This window comes from Chelonoidis abingdonii, chromosome 2 (genome assembly GCF_003597395.2).
Source record: "Chelonoidis abingdonii isolate Lonesome George chromosome 2, CheloAbing_2.0, whole genome shotgun sequence".
NCBI lineage: Eukaryota > Metazoa > Chordata > Testudines > Testudinidae > Chelonoidis > Chelonoidis abingdonii.
In genome coordinates, this window is record NC_133770.1 from 130,784,757 (window position 1) to 130,807,978 (window position 23,222).

The 23,222-nt window shown below is 47.4% G+C and overlaps 1 protein-coding gene across 6 annotated transcripts in view; it reads left to right on the forward strand.

Annotated features, from left to right (window-relative positions):
* The window catches only part of ICE1 (interactor of little elongation complex ELL subunit 1), an 81,753-nt gene that overhangs the window by 38,807 nt on the left and 19,724 nt on the right, over positions 1–23,222 (forward strand). Inside the window, exon 17 of one of the 6 annotated variants that reach the window (XM_075062667.1) lies at positions 4–86. The exons of 3 other annotated variants lie outside the window; for them this stretch is intronic. In XM_075062667.1, the coding sequence (XP_074918768.1) occupies positions 4–60 (57 nt within the window). In that variant the 3' untranslated portion in view covers positions 61–86. Of the gene's footprint in view, positions 1–3; positions 727–23,222 lie in introns of those variants that run through there. 2 more of the 6 variants (XM_075062666.1, XM_075062665.1) reach the window with 2 other exon arrangements.

The following is a 23,222-nucleotide window of genomic DNA, read 5'->3' on the forward strand; positions in this document are numbered from 1 at the left end:
CAGTTTATCAACATCCTTCTTGAATTGTGGATACCAGAACTGGGCACAGTATTCCAGTAGCAGTCGTACCAGTGCCAAATACAGAGGTAAAATAGGCTCTCGACTCTCATTCGAGATTCCCCTGTTTATGCATCCCAGTATTGCATTAGTTCTTTTGACCACAGTCTCACTCTGGGAGCTCATGTTCAGTTGTTTATCTATCATGTCCCCGAATCCCTGTTTCCCAGGATAGAACTCCCATTCAGTAAGTGTGGCCTACATTCTTTGTCTCTAGATTTATATGTTTACACTTAGACATATTAAAACGTGTATTGCTTGCTTGAGCACAGCTTAACTAGCGATCCAGAACACTCTGTATTAATGACCTGTCCACTTCATTATTTACCACTCCAGTTTGTTTCATCTGCAGACTTTATTGGTGGTGATTTTGTGGTTTCTTCCAGGTCATTAATAAAAATGTTAAATAGCATAGGACCAAGAATTTATTCCTGTGGGTCTCCACTACAAACACACCTGTTTGTAAATGAGAAATCATTATTCATTATGTTTTGAGATCTATCAGTTAGCCAGTTTTTAATCCACTTAATGTATGCCATGTTAATTTCATCTCTTTCTAGTGTTTTAATCAAAATTTTGTGCAGTATCATGTCAGATGCCTTATAGAAGTCCAAGTATATTACGTCAATACTATTAGCTTTTATCAACCAGATTTGTAATCTCGTTAAAAAAAAAAAAAAGACATCAGGTTAATTTAACCACATCTGTTTTTTATAAATCCATGTTGATTGGCATTAATTATATTACCTGTCTTTGATTCTTTATTATGCAAGTGCTGTATCAGCCACTCTAATATCTTGCTCGGGATTGATATCAGACTGATAGGCCTATAAATTACCTGGGTCGTCACATATATCATTATTAAATATTGACACAATGTTAGCTGCAGTCCTAGAGTACCTTCTACACCTTAAGTCTCAGGGCTTAGGTATAACTTTCTTAAAAGTCCACATGGAGCAGTATCTGCTTATCGTAATTATATATAGCGTAGTTGTAGCCATGTTGGTCCCAGGATATTAGAGAGAGAAGGTGGGTAAGGTAATATATTTTATTGGACCAGTGTCTCTTGGTGTGAGATATGAGCTTTTGAGCCACACAAACTCTTTAGGTGTAGAAAAGATACGCTGAGTGTCGCAGCTAAATGCAAGATGGAACAGATCATTTAGCACAACTAGGTAGCACATATTCTAAGGGACTATTCAAGGTAGAGAAGCCCATTAACATTTCTGCAGTCATAGGACAAAAAGGGGGATAGTGGGTTACAGATTATGGCTTATTACAGCAAATCCAGTGTGTGTTCAGTCAATGGTTTTTAGCGTCTATCAGAGTTATGAATTTTATCTCCCAGGCTTGTCTTTTGAAAGTGTTGTGCAAGTTTGCTTTGAGGATGGGGACAAGGACTGGTAGGTCAGACAGATTTTAGACACTTATACACTCTTCGGGAACTAGTGTACCCTCCCCGCCCCCCTCAATTATTTGTAGTGACACCAAACAATCTTTTCAAAATAGAGTAGGGTTTATTAGTCAGCTGGAACACAGCATTCAAAGTCCTTATGTTAACATCGAGAAATAAAGGTTAAAGCGTAGTCCATTCTGGTCAAGCCAGAGCAGATCACCAGCCAAGTATAGTGGATTCTATTTCAGGTTCTCTCTGACTCACTTGTTTGTCCTAGGAGAGAGCAGCCAGCTTCCTCCAGAAGCTCACATTTCATCCCTTGCTGGTCACATCTCAGTCCTCTGTTCTTAAGCTGGGGTCTCTGCTCAGCTTCTGTGTTGTATGGTGGGAGAAAAACCTACTTCCTCTGTGCTGTTATTTCCTAGGTGTCAATGTTCTGGCCACTGAGGCTTTTCGTTGTCTCCTTTGGGTTCTGCATTGATCTGTTACTTTCAGCAGGTTTCAGCCAATTCCTTAATGACCCTAATCACTGCAACCCAGACAGCAAGGTAACTCGTGTCCTGTGCTGCCCCTAAGAGCAAACTTAGTCCTGGGGGATGGAGGAGGGTTTAGTACTAATAATAGAGGGAAACTGAGATGCACATAGAATTCATAAAAAATTGCAGAAAATTCCACTTTCACACTGAGTGCTTTTCAGTCAAAATGGCCATCTGCTAGGAGGGTGCATGAGCTTTGGCCACTCCACTTCATATTGTAGTACACAAGTACAAAATCACCATGATGTCCCATCCTAGCTTTGTGTCTAAAGTGGTCTCAGGTTTCCACCTATCTCCTTCTTCATGTTTTTGTGCAGACCCCATTCCCAGCCCGGGGTAACTCTTCTCCATATTCTAGATGTAAAATGAATGCTTTGTTTTTACCTGGAAAATACCAAGCCCTTTAGAAAATCCTATACATTATGTTTAGCATATGGGGAGATGAAGGATGGTTCACTGGTTATGGCACTAGCTTAGGACTTGGAAGATCTGGGTTCAGGTACCAAAGACTTACTGTGTGAACTTGGGCAAGTCAGTTAACCTCTCTGTTGTTCCATGCCCCATCTGTAAAACTGAGATAATAGTACTTTGTTACACTGTTACATCTTTGGTAGGAAACCAGTGTCCCCTGGTTTAAAGAATGACTCCACTAGAGCCACCACTCCATTAGTGGCATGCCTCTGGCACGTTCCCCTAGTGGAGATATATAATGTAGCAACTTGAAGTTTAGTGTACACATTCACCAATCAGTACTCTTTGGATTTAGCTTTGTGCTCTGATCCCTGGTTGGGGAAAACGGTCCATATTTAGCTAAGAATTCCTTGCCCACAGCCGTCCTGGTAGGACACCACTTGCTAATTTCCCTGAAGTGGGAATACAGAGCCTCTCAATCATGAAAGAGAGGTTTCTTATCAGTATCTGTTCTTCGAGTGCTGGCTCATGTCGATTCCATTCTGGGTGTGTGCGTGCCGATGTGAACGGTCGTTGGAGATTTTTGCCTTAGCAGGGGATATAGGATATGGATATACAGTTGGCTGTGGGGCCCCCTTGAGTTCCATGCTCATATGCTGGTATATTGGGTACCACAAACACTACTCCCTCTCAGTTTCTTCTTGCCACCCATATAATTGGTTGGAGCTTCTTGTCTTGCATCACAAGAGCATTAGGGGTTCTTACAGTGCATTGTTCTGTCTCCTTTGTTTTTAGTTGTTAGTTAGACCATTAAGTACCTAAGTTAAGTGTTGGAGTAGTTAGTCCTGGTTGGGGATTTGCCTCGGAGCAGGGCTTTTAGCCATGCTCATCATGCAGCCATTTGGAGTCCCATTAGCGGCCCGCACAGTAATTGTTTAAAGTGTTTGGGGGAGTCCCACAGAAAGGACAAGTGCAGGATCTGCAAAAGTTTTCACCCTTGAACTCAAAAGGAGCAGGATATTTGCTTGAGGGCCCTCCTCGTGGAGGCTGTGCTTCATCTTACGTCGGAGCCCTCTTGGTCGGAGTCCACGTCCAGCACTTCAGCATCGTTGTGCAGTGCACCACTGGCACCAGAATCTGCCTGGCACCGTTCCCCCTCCCTGGCACATAAGAAGCAGCCAAAGTCGATGGAGCCGCCGGCACCACAGAAAAAGGGGGCTTCAGACAAAGGACTTGTGTTAGGCCACATGCCTGCCATGCAGCTACTTGGGGTAATGCTGCAGTCGGACCTCCGGCTCAGCCAGGGACCCACCTCTGACTCCGGGAACAGCAGGGGGTCCCGTCCCCTTGTAGAGCCATCTGTGCCCAAAGCAGGCCCGGCAACCAAAGAGCAGGTAGACCGTCAGGCACCGCAGATGCCAAGCCAAGCAACAGGCCCTGCTAAGGCCCCGGCATCTTCAGGCAAGCTGGTTATGGGACCCCCTTCTAAAGCAGCCTCGGTCCCCGGTTAGAAGACCCAGGTCCCTGACGCCAAGGTCTCCACCTACGAGACACAGGACATCTGAGCCCCGATGCTGATCCCTGTACCCACAGTATCATCGGGCCACTTACAAGAGATTGTCATGGTGCAGATCACCATCGCCTAGACAGTCTCTCAGGCATCGATCCCCCCTGGCGCAGGATTATTTCCAGTCGCGGCACCTGTCTCTAGCTCCCCAGTACCGCTGTTCGGGCAGGCACCGATCCTCGCCCTCTCCTTACCAGTTGCTGACAAGAGAGAGTCAGCAGACTCAGGCATCGACGCTCTGACCTGGTCACCAGAAGGACAATGGTCCAAAGGACAGTTCAGCCCCCTCACCTATAAAACGCGACTTTCCACGAGGCCCTGAGACCAGCACAGCTCCTGTGGCGGTGGTGTGGAGGCAGGAACGGAGGCCCACTCAGTGGCATTTTTGGAACCTATGGGGTGTACCTGTTATGCTGGTCCCATACTCCCACTGTTGCTCCTAGGTTGCATCAAACACACTGGCTATGGGACAGCCATTACTGGAGTTGGAGCACAGTGCTGAATCTGACAGGGTGATGCAGTGGGCACAGATGCCCAAGGAGCCGACCCTAGATGAGTAAAGGGAAGCCGTCACTCCCCCTGTGGTGCAGTCATCTTCATCATCTCTGGATGAAGTGGTGGTGGGCCCCTTGCAAACGAGTATGCCCTCTGATGACTTCAAGGAGCACCAAGCCGTGCTCAAAAAGGTGGCTGCTAATTTGAGTTTGGAGACTGAGGAGCTAGCAGAGGAGTCTGACCTCTTTAATGTCATGCCCTCCTCCACCCTGGCCCAAGTCGCATTACCTGGCCACCCAGGGGTCCTAAAAATTGCTAAGTCTGTGTGGTACACCCCCTCTTCCATTCTGCCTACTTACAAGAAGGCAGGAAAGAAGTACTATGTCCCAGCAAAGGGATTTGAATACCTATACACTCACCCTCCAGTAGGGTCCCTGGTTATGTCCACCGTCAACGAAAGGGTTAGGCAGAGCCAGGTGAGCAGCACACCAAAAAATAAAGATGCCAAGAGACTGGACTGGTTTCAGGAAAACTTATTCGACAGCGAGCCTGCAATTTTGAGTGTCTAACCATCAGGCCCTGCTAGGCAGGTATAACTTCAATCTGTGGGACTCCATCAGCAAGTTGAAGGAGATCTTCCTACAGGACTGAGCACAGTAGTTTACCATACTGGTGGAAGAGAGCAGAGGGGTGGCAAGAGGTGGTGTCCAGATGGCCAGGGATGCTGCGACTCAGCGGCCAGAGTAGTCGCCTCTGCGGTGGTCATGAGGTGCAACTCCTCATCACAGTTCTCTGGGCTGTCCCCAGAGATGCAGGCTGCCCTCCAGGACCTCCTGTTTGAGGAATCAGGGCTCTTTTTTTTTTTTTTAAGCTGACCAATGCACAGCTCCACATCCTTAAAGGCTCCTGTGCCATCACCTAGTCCTCAGCCCTACCCACCCCTCAGCAGGCTAGGAAGCTGATCCATCCCCCTCTGTCGAGATCGTGGGGTTTCCCTCGATCCAGCTCCTACAAGAAGGATTTAAATGGAATCACCCTTTGTCTTTCCATTCCTCTGCCCAGCCTGATTCTTCCAGAGGCCAAGGAAGCCAGAAGCTGGCATTTTAAGGATGCACCCGAGGACGGCGCCCCAGTCACTTCTCAGGATAACACCCCCCTACACTTTGCTCAACCTCCTTTGCCTCTTCTGGTCATGATTGACCTTCGATCGTTGGGTGCTCAATATATCATCTTCGGGCTACACCCTACAGTTCGTGGCTGACCCTTCCTTCCACCCCCTTTCCCTGTTCCTCCTCAGGGACCCTTCTCATGAGGAACTACTCATTCAAGAGGTTGAGAACCTCCTGTGCTGGGGGCAGTAGAGGATGTCTCTCCAGACTTGAAAGGGAAAGGGTTCTACTCCTGCTATTTCCTAATCCTCAGACCCAGTCTGGACCTGTGCTGCCTCAACAAGTCTCTAAAGAAGTTCAAGTTTAGCATGGTCTCTTTGCATGGTCCCTGCATCCGGGAGACTGGGTACGCTGCCCTCGACTTAAAGAATGCATATTCCCATTTTTGCAGGGCACAGATGTTTCCTCCGTTTTGTGTTGGTCCACCACCATTTTCAGCCTTCCATGTGCTGCCCTTCAGTTGCTCGTCAGCCCTGAGAGTGTTTACAAAGTGCATAGCGCCAGTGGCCAGAGGCACCGAGGGGCTCAAATTTATCCATACTTCGACTGGTTAATAATGGATTGATCCCAGAATCAAGTGCGATATCATCTTGACTTGGTTTGCTCCACCTGTCGCGACCTGCAGCTGTTAATAAATGAGAAAAAGTCTACCTTTATTCCAGTGTAACACAGAGTTCATTGGAGTGGTCCTGGACACTCTACTTGGGCTTGAGCCTTCCTTCCTCAGGCTTGGTTCCAAGCCATAGTGGACCTGATATTTATTAAGCATGCAAACCTACCCTCTCACCACTCCTAACATGTGCCTGAAATTGTTAGGCCACACGGCGGCCTGCACTTGTGTGGTCTGGCACACGTGGCTCTGCCTCCAGCCCCTGCAAGCATGCCTGGCGTCAGTCTATGTCCCCAACAGATATAGTGTGGACCCTGTGATCAGGGCCCCAGACCACGTACTGTTGTCACTCACATGGTGGCTCCGTCCCTGTTTATGATCTTAATCTTTGATGCTTCGGACCTGGGGTGAGGAGCCCACCTGGGAAATCTCAGCACACCATGTCTTGGTCAAGTCAAGATCGCTCTTTACACATCAGCGTCAGGGAGCTCAGAGCACTTTGCGTGACCTGCCAAGCCTTTCTACCTCACATAAAAAGCAGGGTGGTCCAAGTCCTTTTGGACAATACAACAGTTATGTTCTGTATCAAAAAACAAGGCAGAGCCAGCTCATCTGCCCTTGGCCAGGAAACCCTGAGGCTCTGGAACTTCTGTGTACAACACATCATCTGTCTTGTAGCTACATACCTCTCCGGGGCTAGGAACGCTTTGGCAGATCGCCTCAGCAGGACCGTCTCATCTCATCATGAGTGGTCCCTCCATCCGGAAGTGATCAGCATCATCTGATCATCATAGCTGGCAGTTGGAGGCTGAGCTGCAAAGGATGGTTTGAAAGCTAGAAGCCTCTGGTAATTTGCTGAGCCTTAACCAGTGGGCAGGGCATTCACTCAGGCCAGGGCTTTATAAAGCCGCGCACAGGCCACCAGGGAGCTTTGCGAACAGGGGCTGCTAACAGGGAGTTTCGCAAGGGAGTTGGGAAGGGAGCGGGGGTCCCTTGTCGGTCCTATCCGTGACCTGTTAGCACCTTGAAAACCTATAAACCAAACTACATCCAAATCCTTTCTCTTTAAAGTAAAGCAGAGCAGACAGGGGAGTTTGAGAGGGAGTTTGACAGAGGGAGGCTTACGATGGTTAGGAAGACCCGCAACACCTGTGGCAGCACTGCTTCTGTCTCCTCCACCTGCACCTGTAGCCAGACAGAGCACCAGAGCATGGCTGCTTCTACCTAGATTATGGTGTGGTTTTGCAAAGACTGTAACTTGCGATTTCCACTTACTGATATCCAGGCTGGGGGGGGGATCCAATGTGAAAGGTGCCTACTGTGGAATCTCTCAGGAAGCAGGTGGAGAGCTACAGGAGGAGGTGGCTAGGTTGAGGAGCATCCGTATCCACGAGCAATTCCTGGACAGTGTCCATGTGGAGACAGCTGAGGTAGCTGTCCCAGTTCACAGGACTGCTGACACACCACTAGTGGAGGAGGAGATGGCTCAGGGTGGACACTGGCAGCTGGTTACTTCTGGCAGCGGCAGTGCTCCACCCCTGCTGCGAAACCCTCCCTGCCATGGGTAATAGGTAACCGTTATGCTCTTCTTGATACAGGAGAGAAGGAATCACCCCTACAGTAAAGGAGGAGAAGCCTCGTACCCCTAAGGCTGGGAGGTCTGCTGCCACCACTGAAAATAGGAAACGTAGGGTAGTGGTGGTCGGAGACTCCTGCTGAGGGGGACGGAGGCGCCCATCTGTCGCCCTGACATTTCATCTCAGGAGGTATGCTGCCTGCCGGGGGCCAGTATCCGAAATGTTACAGAGGCATTGTCGAGGATTATCCGGCCTTCTGACTACTACCCCATGCTACTCATCCATGTGGGCACAAATGATACTGCGAGGTGTGACACTGAGCAGATCAAGAGTGACTACAGGGCTCTGGAGTACGGGTGAAGGAGTTTGGAGCGCAGGTGGTATTCTCTTCGATTCTTCCTGTCAAAGGTAGGGGCCCGGGCAGAGACAGATGCATCATGGAGGTGAATGCCTGGCTGCGAAGATGGTGTCGCCAGGAGGGCTTTGGCTTCCTCGACCACGGGATGCTATTCGAGGAAGGACTGCTAGGCAGAGATGCGTTCACCTTTCGAGGAGGGGAAAGACCCTATTTGCACACAGACTGGCTAACCTAGTGAGGAGGCTTTAAACTAGGTTCGACGGGGACAGGTGAGCAAAGCCCACAGGTAAGTGGGGAACATGAAGACCTGGAGATGGGTCAGAAACAAGAGGGAGCGTGGGCTATAATGGCAGAGAGAAAGGAGGGTCAGGGCAAAAACTGGGAGGCAAGATCAAACCAGTATCTTAGATGCCTATATACAAATGCGAGAAGTATGGGTAATAAGCAGGAAGAACTGGAAGTGCTAATAAATAAATACAACTATGACATTGTTGGCATCACTGAAACTTGGTGGGATAATACACATGATTGGAATGTTGGTGTGGATGGGTATAGTTTGCTCAGGAAGGATAGACAGGGGAAAAGGGAGGAGGTGTTGCCTTATATATTAAAAATGTACACACTTGGACTGAGGTGGAGATGGACATAGGAGACGGAAGTGTTGAGAGTCTCTGGGTTAGGCTAAAGGGGTAAAAAACAAGGGTGATGTCGTGCTAGGAGTCTACTACAGGCCACCTAACCAGGTGGAAGAGGTGGATGAGGCTTTTTTTTAAACAACTAACAAAATCATCCAAAGCCCAAGATTTGGTGTGTGATGGGGACTTCAACTATCCAGATATATGTTGGGAAAATAACACCGCGGGGCACAGACTATCCAATAAGTTCCTGGACTGCATTGCAGACAACTTTTTATTTCAGAAGGTTGAAAAAGCTACTGGGGGGAAGCTGTTCTAGACTTGATTTTAACAAATAGGGAGGAACTCGTTGAGAATTTGAAAGTAGAAGGAAGCTTGGGTGAAAGTGATCATGAAATCATAGAGTTTGCAATTCTAAGGAAGGGTAGAAGGGAGTACAGCAAAATAGAGACAATGGATTTCAGGAAGGCGGATTTTGGTAAGCTCAGAGAGCTGATAGGTAAGGTCCCATGGGAATCAAGACTGAGGGGAAAAACAACTGAGGAGAGTTGGCAGTTTTTCAAAGGGACACTATTAAGGGCCCAAAAGCAAGCTATTCCGATGGGTAGGAAAGATAGAAAATGTGGCAAAAGACCACCTTGGCTTAACCACGAGATCTTGCATGACCTAAAAAATAAAAAGGAGTCATATAAAAAATGGAAACTAGGTCAGATTACAAAGGATGAATATAGGCAAATAACACAGGAATGCAGGGGCAAGATTAGAAAGGCAAAGGCACAAAATGAGCTCAAACTAGCTATGGAATAAAGGGAAACAAGAAGACTTTTTATCAATACATTAGAAGCAAGAGGAAGACAAGGACAGGGTAGGCCCACTGCTCAGTGAGGAGGAGAAACAGTAACAGGAAACTTGGAAATGGCAGAGATGCTTAATGACTTCTTTGTTTCGGTCTTCACTGAGAAGTCTGAAGGAATGTCTAACATAGTGAATGCTTATGGGAAGGGGTAGGTTTAGAAGATAAAATAAAAAAAGAAGCAAGTTAAAAATCACTTAGAAAAGTTAGATGCCTGCAAGTCACCAGGCCTGATGAAATGCATCCTAGAATACTCAAGGAGTTAATAGAGGAGGTATCTGAGCCTCTAGCTATTATCTTTGGAAAGTCATGGGAGACGGGAGAGATTCCAGAAGACTGGAAAAGGGCAAATATAGTGCCCATCTATAAAAAGGGAAATAAAAACAACCCAGGAAACTACAGACCAGTTAGTTTAACTTCTGTGCCAGGGAAGATAATGGAGCAAGTAATTAAAGAAATCATCTGCAAACACTTGGAAGGTGGTAAGGTGATAGGGAATAGCCAGCATGGATTTGTAAAGAACAAATCGTGTCAAACCAATCTGATAGCTTTCTTTGATAGGATAATGAGCTTGTGGATAAGGGAGAAGCGGTGGATGTGGTATACCTAGACTTTAGTAAGGCATTTGATACGGTCTCGCATGATATCTTATCGATAAACTAGGCAAATACAATTTAGATGGGGCTACTATAAGGTGGGTGCATAACTGGCTGGATAACCGTACTCAGAGAGTAGTTATTAATGGCTCCCAATCCTGCTGGAAAGGTATAACAAGTGGGGTTCCGCAGGGGTCTGTTTTGGGACCGGCTCTGTTCAATATCTTCATCAACGACTTAGATGTTGGCATAGAAAGTACGCTTATTAAGTTTGCAGACGATACCAAACTGGGAGGGATTGCAACTGCTTTGGAGGACAGGGTCAAAATTCAAAATGATCTGGACAAATTGGAGAAATGGTCTGAGGTAAACCGGATGAAGTTCAAAAGACAAATGCAAAGTGCTCCACTTAGGAAGGAACAATCAGTTTCACACATACAGAATGGGAAGAGACTGTCTAGGAAGGAGTATGGCAGAAAGAGATCTAGGGGTCATAGTGGACCACAAGCTAAATATGAGTCAACAGTGTGATACTGTTGCAAAAAAAGCAAACGTGATTCTGGGGATGCATTAACAGGTGTGTTGTAAACAAGACACGAGAAGTCATTCTTCCGCTCTACTCTGCGCTGGTTAGGCCTCAACTGGAGTATTGTGTCCAGTTCTGGGCACCGCATTTCAAGAAAGATGTGGAGAAATTGGAGAGGGTCCAGAGAAGAGCAACAAGAATGATTAAAGGTCTTGAGAACATGAGCTATGAAGGAAGGCTGAAAGAATTGGGTTTCAGTCGTGCTCAGCATCGCCTATGTTTACTGTTTGCAAAATGCCTTAGTGTCGAGATATAGTGGATTCCAGCTCTCTATCTCTGGCTACGTAATTATGGTTAACTTGAGGTCTATGGGAGGGTGGCGAGAGTGAATGGTGATCTATGGAGCGGATGAGGTTCGACGACAGTCAATGGCCTCGCGCATAGAGAGCGACTCTATTTCCATGGTGTTGTTTTAACGGAGCCTCCTTCACTCTGTGGCTGCCCTATCCACATGTGTGGGAAGATATCATGCATGTGAGGTCCTCTTCAGAGCTCTATGTCATCCGTAGTTCTAGTTCTTTGTGGAGACTTTTGAGCGAGGCCAGGTATACAGTCTACGTCGTGTAGGATGCAGTTTATGTGACTGCAGAGTGGTGGAGTTATTCGATCGACAGCGTCACGGTCGGGTGAGAGTTTGCCTTTGTATTGTTTGAGCAAGTCTGAGAAATTAGGCCAAGGCAGTGAACCGAACTCTAGGCCTTGTCTGCTCAGGGGTCGGGCAATTTGACGTGTCACTGTGTGCGCTTTTTTGATAGGAGTATGAAGCGCACACTCGCGAGTGTGAATCTATAATCGTAATTGCGAGTGGTAGAGGTGTACGCGAGGCGTACAAGCGCACTCCATTATCTTGTATGTCGCCGTAGGTGAGTCGACGCTTTATGGAACTCTGGTGCAAATGTTGTAGCCGGCAGGTTCCTGGCAGTAAAATATACTTCTTTTGGGGGCTTTGTCCACGATGACATTGGGTCATCCACTATTTATGCTCCTTCTGGGTCTTATTAGAGCCATCTTATAGGGGTGACTACACTCTTATGCGCATCAAGCACTACTCAGGTAGGTCTTGCGCACGCTTCCACGTTATTTCATACAGACATTCTCCTCAGTCGTTGCCAAGACTCTTAGGAAACACTCAAAGCCATTCATCAATCACAGTGTAGGTGCTCTGGCCCAGTTTAGACTTACCCTCCCTTAGAGATATTAAGAGAACTCTTGGCCATGCTCGCGATCTTTTAAGCTGGTCACTACTTTAAAGGCTGTGTGATTGAAGTTCTATTCGCGCACTCCCATGTCTAACGTCCAATGAGATGAAAGTACTTAGGCGTCATCCCGCATATCGCATTCCGTACATCACGTGTCTCTAACCGTATAACGCACTGCATCGTATACTTTCTGGAGGAGAGGACCTAATCCAGCTACTAGCAGAACGCGCGATCTTAATCTACAATCAGGCTTAGAGCGAGCGATCCCACTGTCTGCGTGATCGTACTCTTTTGACATCTATGAGATCGTCTCTTCTGCGCCTTCGAGGTGTGAGTCCAAACGCTTGTGAGCGCGATACCTCGAGATTATCGGAGAACGCTTGGAACTGTCGGAGGGAACGCCTAGTGCTGAGGGAATTTACCAGCTATCTCCACTACGTCTCCCTATCCTTTCTCTCCGCTGTTGGTTAGATGAGTCAACACACGCCTGCCTGCAGTGCTAGAGAGCATCCAGAGCATATCCTCTGCCTCCGCCCGGGTCGAGGGTGCTCGAGGTACTTAGCCATCAGACTACCCACTTGATGCAAGGTGGTCTAGCAGCACACAGCTTCTTTTTGTCGACTTTTATTTAGTATTACGAGACAGAGAATGAGCATTATTCTGATGATCACGGCGATGACACTACTTACGACGGATGCTATCATGGATAACACAGAATTATGAAATAGATACAAACACAGCTTATAACGCGATAATCAAGGTACACTTGTAACCCATTTCCAGCCGCTATCAGCTTAAACACTCACATCAGCAAATCACATATACATGGCATGATATAAAAGCTCGAAATCTGATTATTTGCCTAACTCCGTCTCAAATGTGCGATAGTTGTAAGGACGAAGCTGGAGGAGGCAAAGACTATCTGCAAGGAGGACGGGAACGAGGACATAGACCACGAGAGTGTGAAGGATCCCCATTGCGAGGCAGATCATATACGTCCTCAAATAGACCAGCCGAGTGAGGCCAGACAGACCAGCGCTTAGCGCTATATATCGAGGCACCTCTCCCAGTAGCCTTCGAGATTAGATACTAGTTTTCTGATTGAAGTTGGCACTGAACACTAAGCACAGACTTGGTGGGATCGCCCGCATTGTGTTTTTTGAGGATCGGCTCGTGCCGGGATCTTGATGCGCAGTTGTGGCTGCAAACTTTCGCCTTTAATAAGGATGTATAAAGAGCACTTCTAGAACTAATATGACGACATGCTCTTTCACCACTTGTCAGCCTTAAATACGTTAATGACCACAACTCCACGATAACAATAACATGAGAGCATGGTTCCTCTCACTAGGTAGGAAGAGAGTCGCAGTGGGCAGAGAGCCGCCTCAATGTGGAAGCTTTCGCAACACAGCAACAGCTTACTCTCGCTGCAGGTCAGTCTCTGGCGAATTCAATTTTGGAGTTGAGCGACAATCTACTGTGGGGCTGCAGTGATGCACGAGGTTAGCGAAGACGATCAGTAAGGCGCGCTGCAAGCTCATCGACACAGGTTGCTCCGTTGGAAGCGCGCAGCTGTGATTATGTTAGGAGGCAGTGTGGGTCTTTGATTGAGCCTGAACAAGCCCCGCAGAAATTGGAGATGTGTTTGTTCCTGTATAACTGGGGTTGGTGGTCTGCCCTATAATTGAATGGGGACACCGCTATTATCTGCTATCTTGGGCTCTCAGAAACACCCCAAGCCGCATCCCAGTTAACGTGAACCGCAAAGGCGGTTAGTTGTCAATGCGTGCTGCAAGCACTGGTGGATCACAAGGGACTTCACAACATCCACGTGGATGGCCAGGAAGGGTTCATGACGCTCGCATCTCAGGAGCATATCTTTAAACGGCTGCAGCAAGGATTAACTTCTCAGACAAAAATAACCGTGGGAGCTGGGTATTCACACTCTCACGAAGCTCACGGCTCCCATAAAACCTCTGTTAGTCTATAAGGGTGCCACAGGATTCTCTGCTTGGCTTTCACAGATGCCAGACTAACATGGCTACCCTCTGAACCGAACCTGAGTGCTTATAGTTATCCGGGGTGGGACTCTCACGCGATCGCTTCGATTGCCAGGCTCATGAAGCCTATAGACGTGCGCAGGCTGGACAGTGGTAGGATCCTGAATGTCTAACCTAGCAATGGCTCGAGGCATAGGTTGCTGTTAGTTTGTATTGATGGAGTAGCATAGCATTACAAGATGCCCATGTATGGACGGCGTTTTTAGAGAGGAACTACTCGTGCTATGGATTGGACCAAGATAGAGGAATCCTCATGTTGAGTGGTTTTTCAGGAGGCACCGTTGCTAGCTGAGCCGTCAATTGACCATCTGCCCAGCGTGAGAGGCTTTCTCCATGTAGACTCTCTGCTGCTCAGTGCTGCAAAACAAGTGGGTAAAACGGTTTTTTTAGCCAAATGTGATCATTCCGTACGACTCACCTCAATTGAGCGGATCGCTGATCATGCTAGTGGCACTCTGCCACATCCGGCATCTATCGCATTGTTGTTCGCTATAGCGCATGCTGAGACGGGGTGAAGACATTTTGACAATCCGGCTGGATGGGAAGCCGCAATTCGAGGCAGAAGATTTATACAGGCTAATATTGGCTCGCGAGTAATGGAGCGAGTCGCGCGAGGAGAGCCACGCTGGCCCGATTCGAGAGGCGATTGTAGTCTAAAGAGCAACGCTTTCTTCCGATCTGCTCGCCTGAGCGCATTGTACATGAACTTGCTGAAGCCACGGCTTGCCTAGAGAGAGCCTCCTCTGTGAGCTCGCAGTTGCTCTCGCAGCATCGGCCCAAACCTCGTGGAGCAGTAGGCTCGTACGGTGGGGTTCTGTTTGCTTTCGCTATGTTGTATCTGAACCCCTCGCACCGTTGGGAGTATGGGCTGAGTATGTGTTCTCAGCTGGTGGAGCTAGTGAGCAGCCTCTTGCCTCGGCAACTGCGCTCGCCTCGTGCTCATTGATTACAGGTTGCGAGGGCTAGGGGATATAGTGCCCAATTCACGTTGTTGCGTTTTACGATATTCTAGTGGTAATATTAGTGGCCATGTAAACACCTCATATTTATGCGCACTCCTTCTATGTCGGTAGATGAAAGACCAGGTTGGTGTATATTTTCACCTTATCGTACTTTTTCGCTGTAGATGATGCAGGAATAACGCTTGTTGACGCTGCTCCTCCCTTATGATCAGACTGCTGAGTAGCATATTCATCTACTTATACCAGATGTTACTGAGCCGCTCACTCCTAGATGACGCATCACAGAGGCACAAGTGACGAACGACAACGGAGGAGGAGAGATAATCAGATGTATGAGTGAGATCTCGCTGTGTCCTTTTTGTTATTCGAGTATCGAGAATCAACACTCCGGATTACAGGAGTGGAGGGCCTGTGGTGTTGCGACAGGGAAGGATATGATGGAAGAAGAGTCGCGGATGTGTATCTCTTTACAATGCATATATTGACTTTTATGACTTCACTGCCTAGGAGAGATTTGGAATTTCTTTCTCTAAGTTAACACGTAACTACTCGCTTGGGAGAGTTATAATTTCGCAAGATCGCCAAACCTGTATCAAAGGCCGGAGGGGTGTGGGTCTTGCCGTTACACCTCGTGACGTATAAGTGCTCATTTACACGCTGCGGCAGGTGTTCACAGGGGGAAGCTCGGATAATTTAGAGTGCGAACACGCCGTATCCTTTTCTTCTGTTGTGCCTGTGCACTGGATTATCGCGCAGTGTTTTCAATAGGCTTCTCGCATGAGTTGCTGCGAGCGTGCTAGAACGACGAGTTGGCCTTGCGGTGTCTCCTCTAACGCGCGCTGCGTCTTCTCCGCCTCGCTCACTTGTGCTAACGGTCAAGCGCGACCGAGAGTGCGTTTGCCATCAGCCCTCCCACATTCAGCCATAAATGTCTCCGTCCCTAGTCATGCTCTCCTATTGAAGGTTATTGTGCAGAGACCCACATCAGCAAGCAGCAAATGATGAGCGAGACGCGCGCTTCTTGAGATCACCGTTGGTTGCTTGATAGGCTGAGGTCTGGAAGCGCGCAGTATAGGGAGAGCTATACTTAGATTTACCGCATTGATATCTCTTTAACTGCGGCCTATATATTCACACTCGTAAGCCAAGATCCCAAGTCCGTACAACTCTAGTTCTCAGCTTGATTTGGAGACCAGCTTCCTACGACCTATCCATGGTTCCGACTGGCTGTCACTGCAGTGATACATGGGCTGTATCGAGGCAATGAGCCACTCACAGAGGGTTATGCGTGTCGGGATCCGGCCTGGATGTATGACTTATGTAGGCTTAGCTTGGTATCAGAGGGTGGTAGGCCAATAGTTTACGTGATACTGTGGATCCTCGTGAAAGCTTAGTAAGAGATTTCCAGTATTGAGAGACTATCATATTAATACGATCCTCATATCAATTGAAGTTATTTGAAGGAGTCGTGTCAAGCAGCAGCATGTCTCATAGTGGGTGAATACCCACATCTTTCTGCCCACAGCGATTATTCTGGCGTCTGGGCTAGGGCGAGTCGATAGTGCTCTCTGTTGGCTGAGGCATATGTCCAGGCTATATATACACCGCTTAGCTGAGCTAGTGCTGCCTGCACAGTACTAGTCCCGAAGTACGGCGAGGTGTTAAGCCCCTTCCTGAGCCCATTGCAGCACGAGAGATGAGTTCACGCGGATCGTCGCTGAATGCTAAATCCACCGCACGTGCTTTCGACGACTATTCTCCATTTTGGCAAAAGTGTACTGCCCTATTTGCGCGGTACGCCTGCTACTTGGGTGAGGCACCTATCTAGATTATTGAGCTGGGGGGCTCAAGATAGGAGGAATATAGGGTTCTCTTCGCGGCCAAGGATTGTCTGTCTGCTTGATAGACACGACCTGAGCCTAAGGATGTCTTGCTGTGATAAGAGAGGGGCTCTACGGGGCATTGTGCATGCAAGCCATAAATCACTATCACCTATATAGAGCCTAGAGTGATCACCGGGATTATCGTCACATATTGGGTAGAGGTGCACGGGCCCTTGAAGAACTTGGCAATCAATGTACTGGGTGAAAACTGATGTACCCTAAAGCAGTGGATGGAAGGCTGAGATAGCGGTCAAGGGACCTTTTAGAAGAAAGGTCAGGCCTGAAGCTTGAGATGCGAAGGTAATCCAGGATTACCTGGAGAAAGGTCCTGGATTACAGGAGGCGGCCCACTCTGGCAGAATGCAGTTATCCAAGATCCAAGCAACCACTTCCATTGGCCAGGGAGGCCACTCTGCTTAAGGGCTTTCTGCTGCCCAACAGGACCTGATGGACAGCACTGAGCACTCCTGCTCCCCACATTTAACAATGCAGCTGCCAAGTCTCAGGTGCAATACTGCGCCAGTTCGGCTGCATACGACTAACAGGGTTTTGGGACAGCAGGTCCGGCCTGAGCTGTAGCAGTAATGGTGCAGCCACTGAGAGGTCCAGCAGCATGCCAAATCAGTGCTGGCACAGCCAAACCAGTGCTATGAGGATCACCTTCTCCTGTCCTGCTTGATCTTCATGAGGACTCTCTGAATAGCAGCATTGGGGCTGAAGGCATACAACGCCCCCGACCACGAGAGCAGAAAAGCATCCAAAGGGAGCATTTGTCAATCCCCCAACTGAGCGAAATGTGGCATTTCCTGTTCTGCCTGGATGCGAACATTCCACTTGGAGAATCCCCCAACTCAGGAAGATTCATAGACTCTAGGACTGGAAGGGACCTCGAAGGTCATCTAGTCCAGTCCCCTGCCCTCGTGGCAGGACCAAATACTGTCTAGAACACCTGATAGACATTTATCTAACCTACTCTTAAATAGCTCCAGAGATGGAGATTCCACAACCTCCCTAGGCAATTATTCCAGTGTTGAACTACCCTGACAGTTAGGAACTTTTTCCTAATGTTCCAACCTAAATTTCCCTTGCTGCAGTTTAAGCCCATTGCTTCTTGTTCTATCATTAAGAGGCTAAGGTGAACAAGTTTTCTCTCTACCTCCTGATGACACCCTTTTAGATACCTGAAAACTGCTATCATGTCCCTCTCAGTCTTCTCTTTTCCAGACTAATAAACCGAATTCTTTCAGCCTTCCTTCATAGGTTATGTTCTCAGACCTTAAATATCTTGTGCTCTTCTCTGGTCCCCTCCAGTTTCTCCATTTCAAGAAAGAGATGTGCAGTGCAGAAACAGGACACAAATACTCCAGTTGAGGCCTAACCAGCGCAAAGTAGAGCGGAAGAATGACTTCTCATGTCTTGTTTACAACACACCTGTTAAGCATCCCAGAATCAACGTTGCTTTTTTTTGCAACACGTATCACACTGTTGACTCATTATTAGCTTGTGGTCCATATGACCCAAGATCTCTTTCTGCCATACTCCTTCCTGGACAGTCTTTCCATTCTGTATGTGTGAAACTGATTGTTCCTCCTAAGTGGAGCACTTTGCATTTTGTCTTTATTGAACTTCATCCGGTTTATCCTCAGACCATTTCTCCAATTTGTCCGATCATTTGAATTTTGACCCTGTCCTCCAAAGCAGTTGCATCCCTCCAGTTTGGTACTGTCTGCAAACTAATAGCTACTTTTATGCCAACATCTAGAGTCGTTGATGAAGATACTGAACAGAGCCGTCCAAAACAGACCCTGTGGAACCCACTTGTTATACCTTTCCCAGCAGGATTGGGGGCCATTAATAACTACTCTCTGAGTACGGTTATCCAGCCAGTTATGCACCCACTATAGTAGCATATCTAAATTGTATTGCCTAGTTTATCAATAAGGATATCATGCGAGACTGTATCAAATGCCTTACTAAAAAGTCTAGTTACCACATCCACAAGCTCGTTATCCTATCAAAGAAAGCGATCAGATTGGTTTGACACGATTTGTCTTTACAAGTCCATGCTGCTATTCCCTATCACCGTACACCTTCCAAGTGTTTTGCAGATGATTTCTTTAATTACTTGCTCCATTATCTTCCCTTGCACAGAAGTTAAACTAACAGGTCTGTAGTTTCCTGGGTTGTTTTATTTCCCTTTTATAGATGGGCACTACATATTTGCCCTTTCATCTTCTGAATCTCTACCGTCTCCCATGATTTTCCAAGATAATAGCTAGAGCTCAGATACTCTTATTAACGCTTGAGTATCTCTAAGATGCATTTCATCAGGCCTGGTGCTTGCAGGCATTTAACTTTTCTAAGTGATTTTTAACTTGCTCTTTTTTTATTTGTCTTCTAAACCACCCCTTCCATAAGCATTCACTATGTTAGACATTCCTTCAGACTTCTCAGTGAAGACCGAAACAAAGAAGTCATTAAGCATCTCTGCATTTCCAAGTTTCCGGTTTACTGTTTCTCCCTCCTCACTGAGCAAAGGACTACCCTGTCCTTGGTCTTCCTCTTGCTTCTAATGCATTGCAAAGTCTTCTTGTTTCCCTTTATTCCCATAGCTAGTTTGAGCTCATTTTGTGCCTTGCTTTCTAATGTGCCTCGGCATTCCTGTGTTGTTTGCCTATATTCATCCTTGAATCTGACCTAGTTTCCGTTTTTTATATTGACCCTTTTTATTTTGTAGGTCATGCAAGTTCTCGTAGTTAAGCCAAGGTGGTCTTTTGCCACATTTTCTATTCCTACCCAGAATATGCTTGCTTTTGGGCCTTAAAGTGTCCCTCTGAAAAACGGCAACTCTCGTCAGTGTTTTTTCCCCTCGGTCTTGATTCCCATGGGACCTTACCTATCGCTCTCTGAGCTTACCAAAATCTGCCTTCCTGAAATCCATTGTCTCTATTTTGCTGTACTCCCTTCTACCTCCTTAGAATTTGCAAACTCTATGATTTCATGATCACTTTCACCCAAGCTTCCTTCTACTTTCAAATTCTCATGAGTTCCTCCTATTTGTTAAATCAAGTCTAGAACAGCTTCCCCAGTAGCTTTTTCAACTCTGAAATAAAAAGTTGTTTGCAATGCAGTCCAGGAACTTATTGGATAGTCTGTGCTGCGGTGTATTTTTCCCAACATATACTGTATAGTTCAAGCCCCCATCACCACCAAATCTGGGCTTTGGATGATTTGTTAGTTGGTTTAAAAAACCCTCATCCACCTGGTTAGGTGGCCTGTAGTAGACTCAGCACGACATCACCGCTTGTTTTTTACCCCTTTTATCCTAACCAGAGACTCTCAACACTCCATCTCTAATGACCACCCACCTCAGTCCAAGTGTGTACATCTTTATAATAAAGCAACACCTCTCCTTTTTCCCCTGCCTATCCTTCCTGAGCAAACTAAACCCATCCACACCAACATTCCAATCATGTGTATTATCCCACTAAGTTTCAGTGAGTCAACAATGTCATAGTTATATTTATTTATTACCCCTTCCAGTTCTTCCTGCTTATTACCCAGACTTCTCGATTTGTATATAGGCTCTAAGATACTGTTTGATCTTTGCCTCCCAGTTTTGCCTGACCCTCCTTTTCTCTCTGCCATTATAGCCCACTCTGTCATAAACAGATAGTTAGGGTTAATGTTCTTCTACTTGTAAAGGGTTAACAAGCTCAGTGAACCTGGCTGACACCTGACCAAGGACCAATCAGGAGACAAGATACTTCAAATCTTGGTGGAAGGAACCTTTGTTTGTGTTTTGGTTTGTGTTGTTCTCTCTTGGGGCTAATAGAGGCCAGACATGCATCCAGGTTCCTCCAATCTTTCTGGAAACAGTTCCATGTTCAAAATAGTAAGTATTAGTTAGAGAAGGCGATTTGGCATTGTGTTTGTTTTATTTACAAATGTGTATTTCTGGAAGGATTTAACTCTGTTTGTTGTAATTGTATACTTAGGCTGGGAGGGGAAATCCCTCTGGTCTAGTGAAGCTGAAAGACCCTGTAACATTTTTCCATCTTTGAGTTTACAGAGATAATTTCAATTTTTTTTTTCTCTCTTTTGAAACCTGATATTTTTTTTTTTAGTCTTGTGTAGACCAGGGATTGGTGGGCGAAAGGAGAGAAGGGGGAGGGAAAAGTTAATTTCTTTGTGTTAGGATCAGTGCTCTCTCTCACGGAGAGTCTGGGAGGGAGAGAGAAGGGGAGGGGAGTGAATTTCCTCTCTGCTTTAAGATTCAAGGAGTTTGACTCACAGTGATCTCCTAATGGAACCCAGGAGGGGAGAATCTGGGAGGAAGAAAGGAGGGGAAGAATGGTTTATTTCCCTTGTTTTGAGATCCCAGGGGATTTGGGTCTGGGTTCCCCAGGAAATTTTGGGAGACAGAGAGTGTACCCAAACACTATATTGGGTTGGTGGCAGCGTGATAAGATCTAAGCTAGGAATTAAGCTTAGAAGGAATAAGCAGGTTGTCATTTTCTGGACGCTAAAGTTCAAAGTGGGAAAGACGCCTGACATGGTGGTCCCAAAAACACTATATTTGGTGGTGGCGGCCTCTATCATTTCTAAGCTAGAAATTAAGCTTGAGGGTTCATGCAGGTACCCCATCTTTTGACGCTAAGGTTCAGAGTGGGGAATCATACCTTGACACACGCTCCCTCTTGTTTCCGACCCATCTCCAGTCTTCATGTTCCCCACACTTATGGGGCTTTGCTCACCTCTCCCCGTAAACCTAGTTTAAAGCCCTCCTCACTAGTTAGCCAGTCTGTGGCAAAGAGGGTCTTTCCCTCCTCAAAAGGGAAGCCATCTCTGCTAGCAGTCCTTCTCAAATAGCATCCTGGTCGAGGAAGCAAAGCCCTCCTGGCGACACCATCTTCGCAGCCAGGCATTCACCTCCATGATGTATCTGTCTCTGCCTGGGCACCTACCTCAGACTCCTTCACTCGTACTCCCACAGCCTGTTAGTCACTCTTGATCCGCTCAGCATCACACTCGCAGTCATCATTTGGCCCACGTGGATGAGTAGCATGGGGTAGTAGTCAGAAGGCTGGATAATCTCGACAATGCCTCTGTAACATTTCGATATGGGCCCCCGGCAGGCAGCATACCTCCCGAGATGAAATGTCAGGGCAACAGATGGGCGCTCCGTCCCCCTCAGCAGAGAGTCTCCGACCACCACTACCCTACGTTCCTATTTTCAGTGGTGGCAGCAGACCTCCCAGCCTTAGGGTACGAGGCTTCTCCTCCTTTACTGTAGGGGGTGATCCTTCTCTCCTGTACAAGAAGAGCATAACGGTACTATTACCATGGCGGGAGGGTTCGCAGCAGGGGTGGGCACTGCCCGCTGACAGAAGTAACCAGCTGGCAGTGTCCACCCTGAGCCATCTCTCCTCCACCAGTGGTGTGTTAGCAGTCTTGTGAATGGGACAGCTACTCTAGCTGTCTCCACATGGACACTATCCAGGAACTGCTCGTGATATGGATGCTCCTCAACCTAGCCACTCCTCCTGCAGCTCTCCTACCTGCGGCTGAGAGATTCACCAGTAGGCACCTTTCACATTGGATGCCACCGAGAGAGATGGCCCTCCAACCCAGAAGTGACAGCACATTCATCATCATAGCGGCAGTTGGAGGCAGCTGCAACAGCAGGTGAAAGCATAAGACGCCTCGGAAATGCACTGAGCCTTAACAGTGGGACAGGCATTCACTCAGGACCAGGGCTAAGAAAAACCCGCACCAGTCCCAGGCGAGCTTGCGAACATGGCATCTGCTAACAGGGAGTTCGCACGGATTCGGAAGGGAGGGCCCTGCGGTCCATCCGTCACAGCACCGCTTGTAAAACCTATAAAACCAAACTACAATTCCAAATCCCTTTCTCTTAAAGAAAGCAAAGCGACAAGGGAGTATTGAAGGATGACAAAGGCACGCTCACATCACGAAGACCCGCAACACCGGTGCACACCCCACCTCACCTTAGCCAAGACAGAGACCAGAGGGATGGCTGCACACACACAGTGTGGTTGGCAAAGACCGAACTTCGATCCACTTACTGAATCCCCGGGGGGGGCACCAATGTCACCAAGGCCTAAGCACACCACACACCGGAAGAGAGCGCCAGGAAGGATGCTCAGGTGCAGCAGCAATCCATACCACGACAGTCTGATAGCCATGTGGAACAGCTGAGTAGCTGTCACCCAGTTCCACAAAGACTAACAACACCACACGGAGAGATG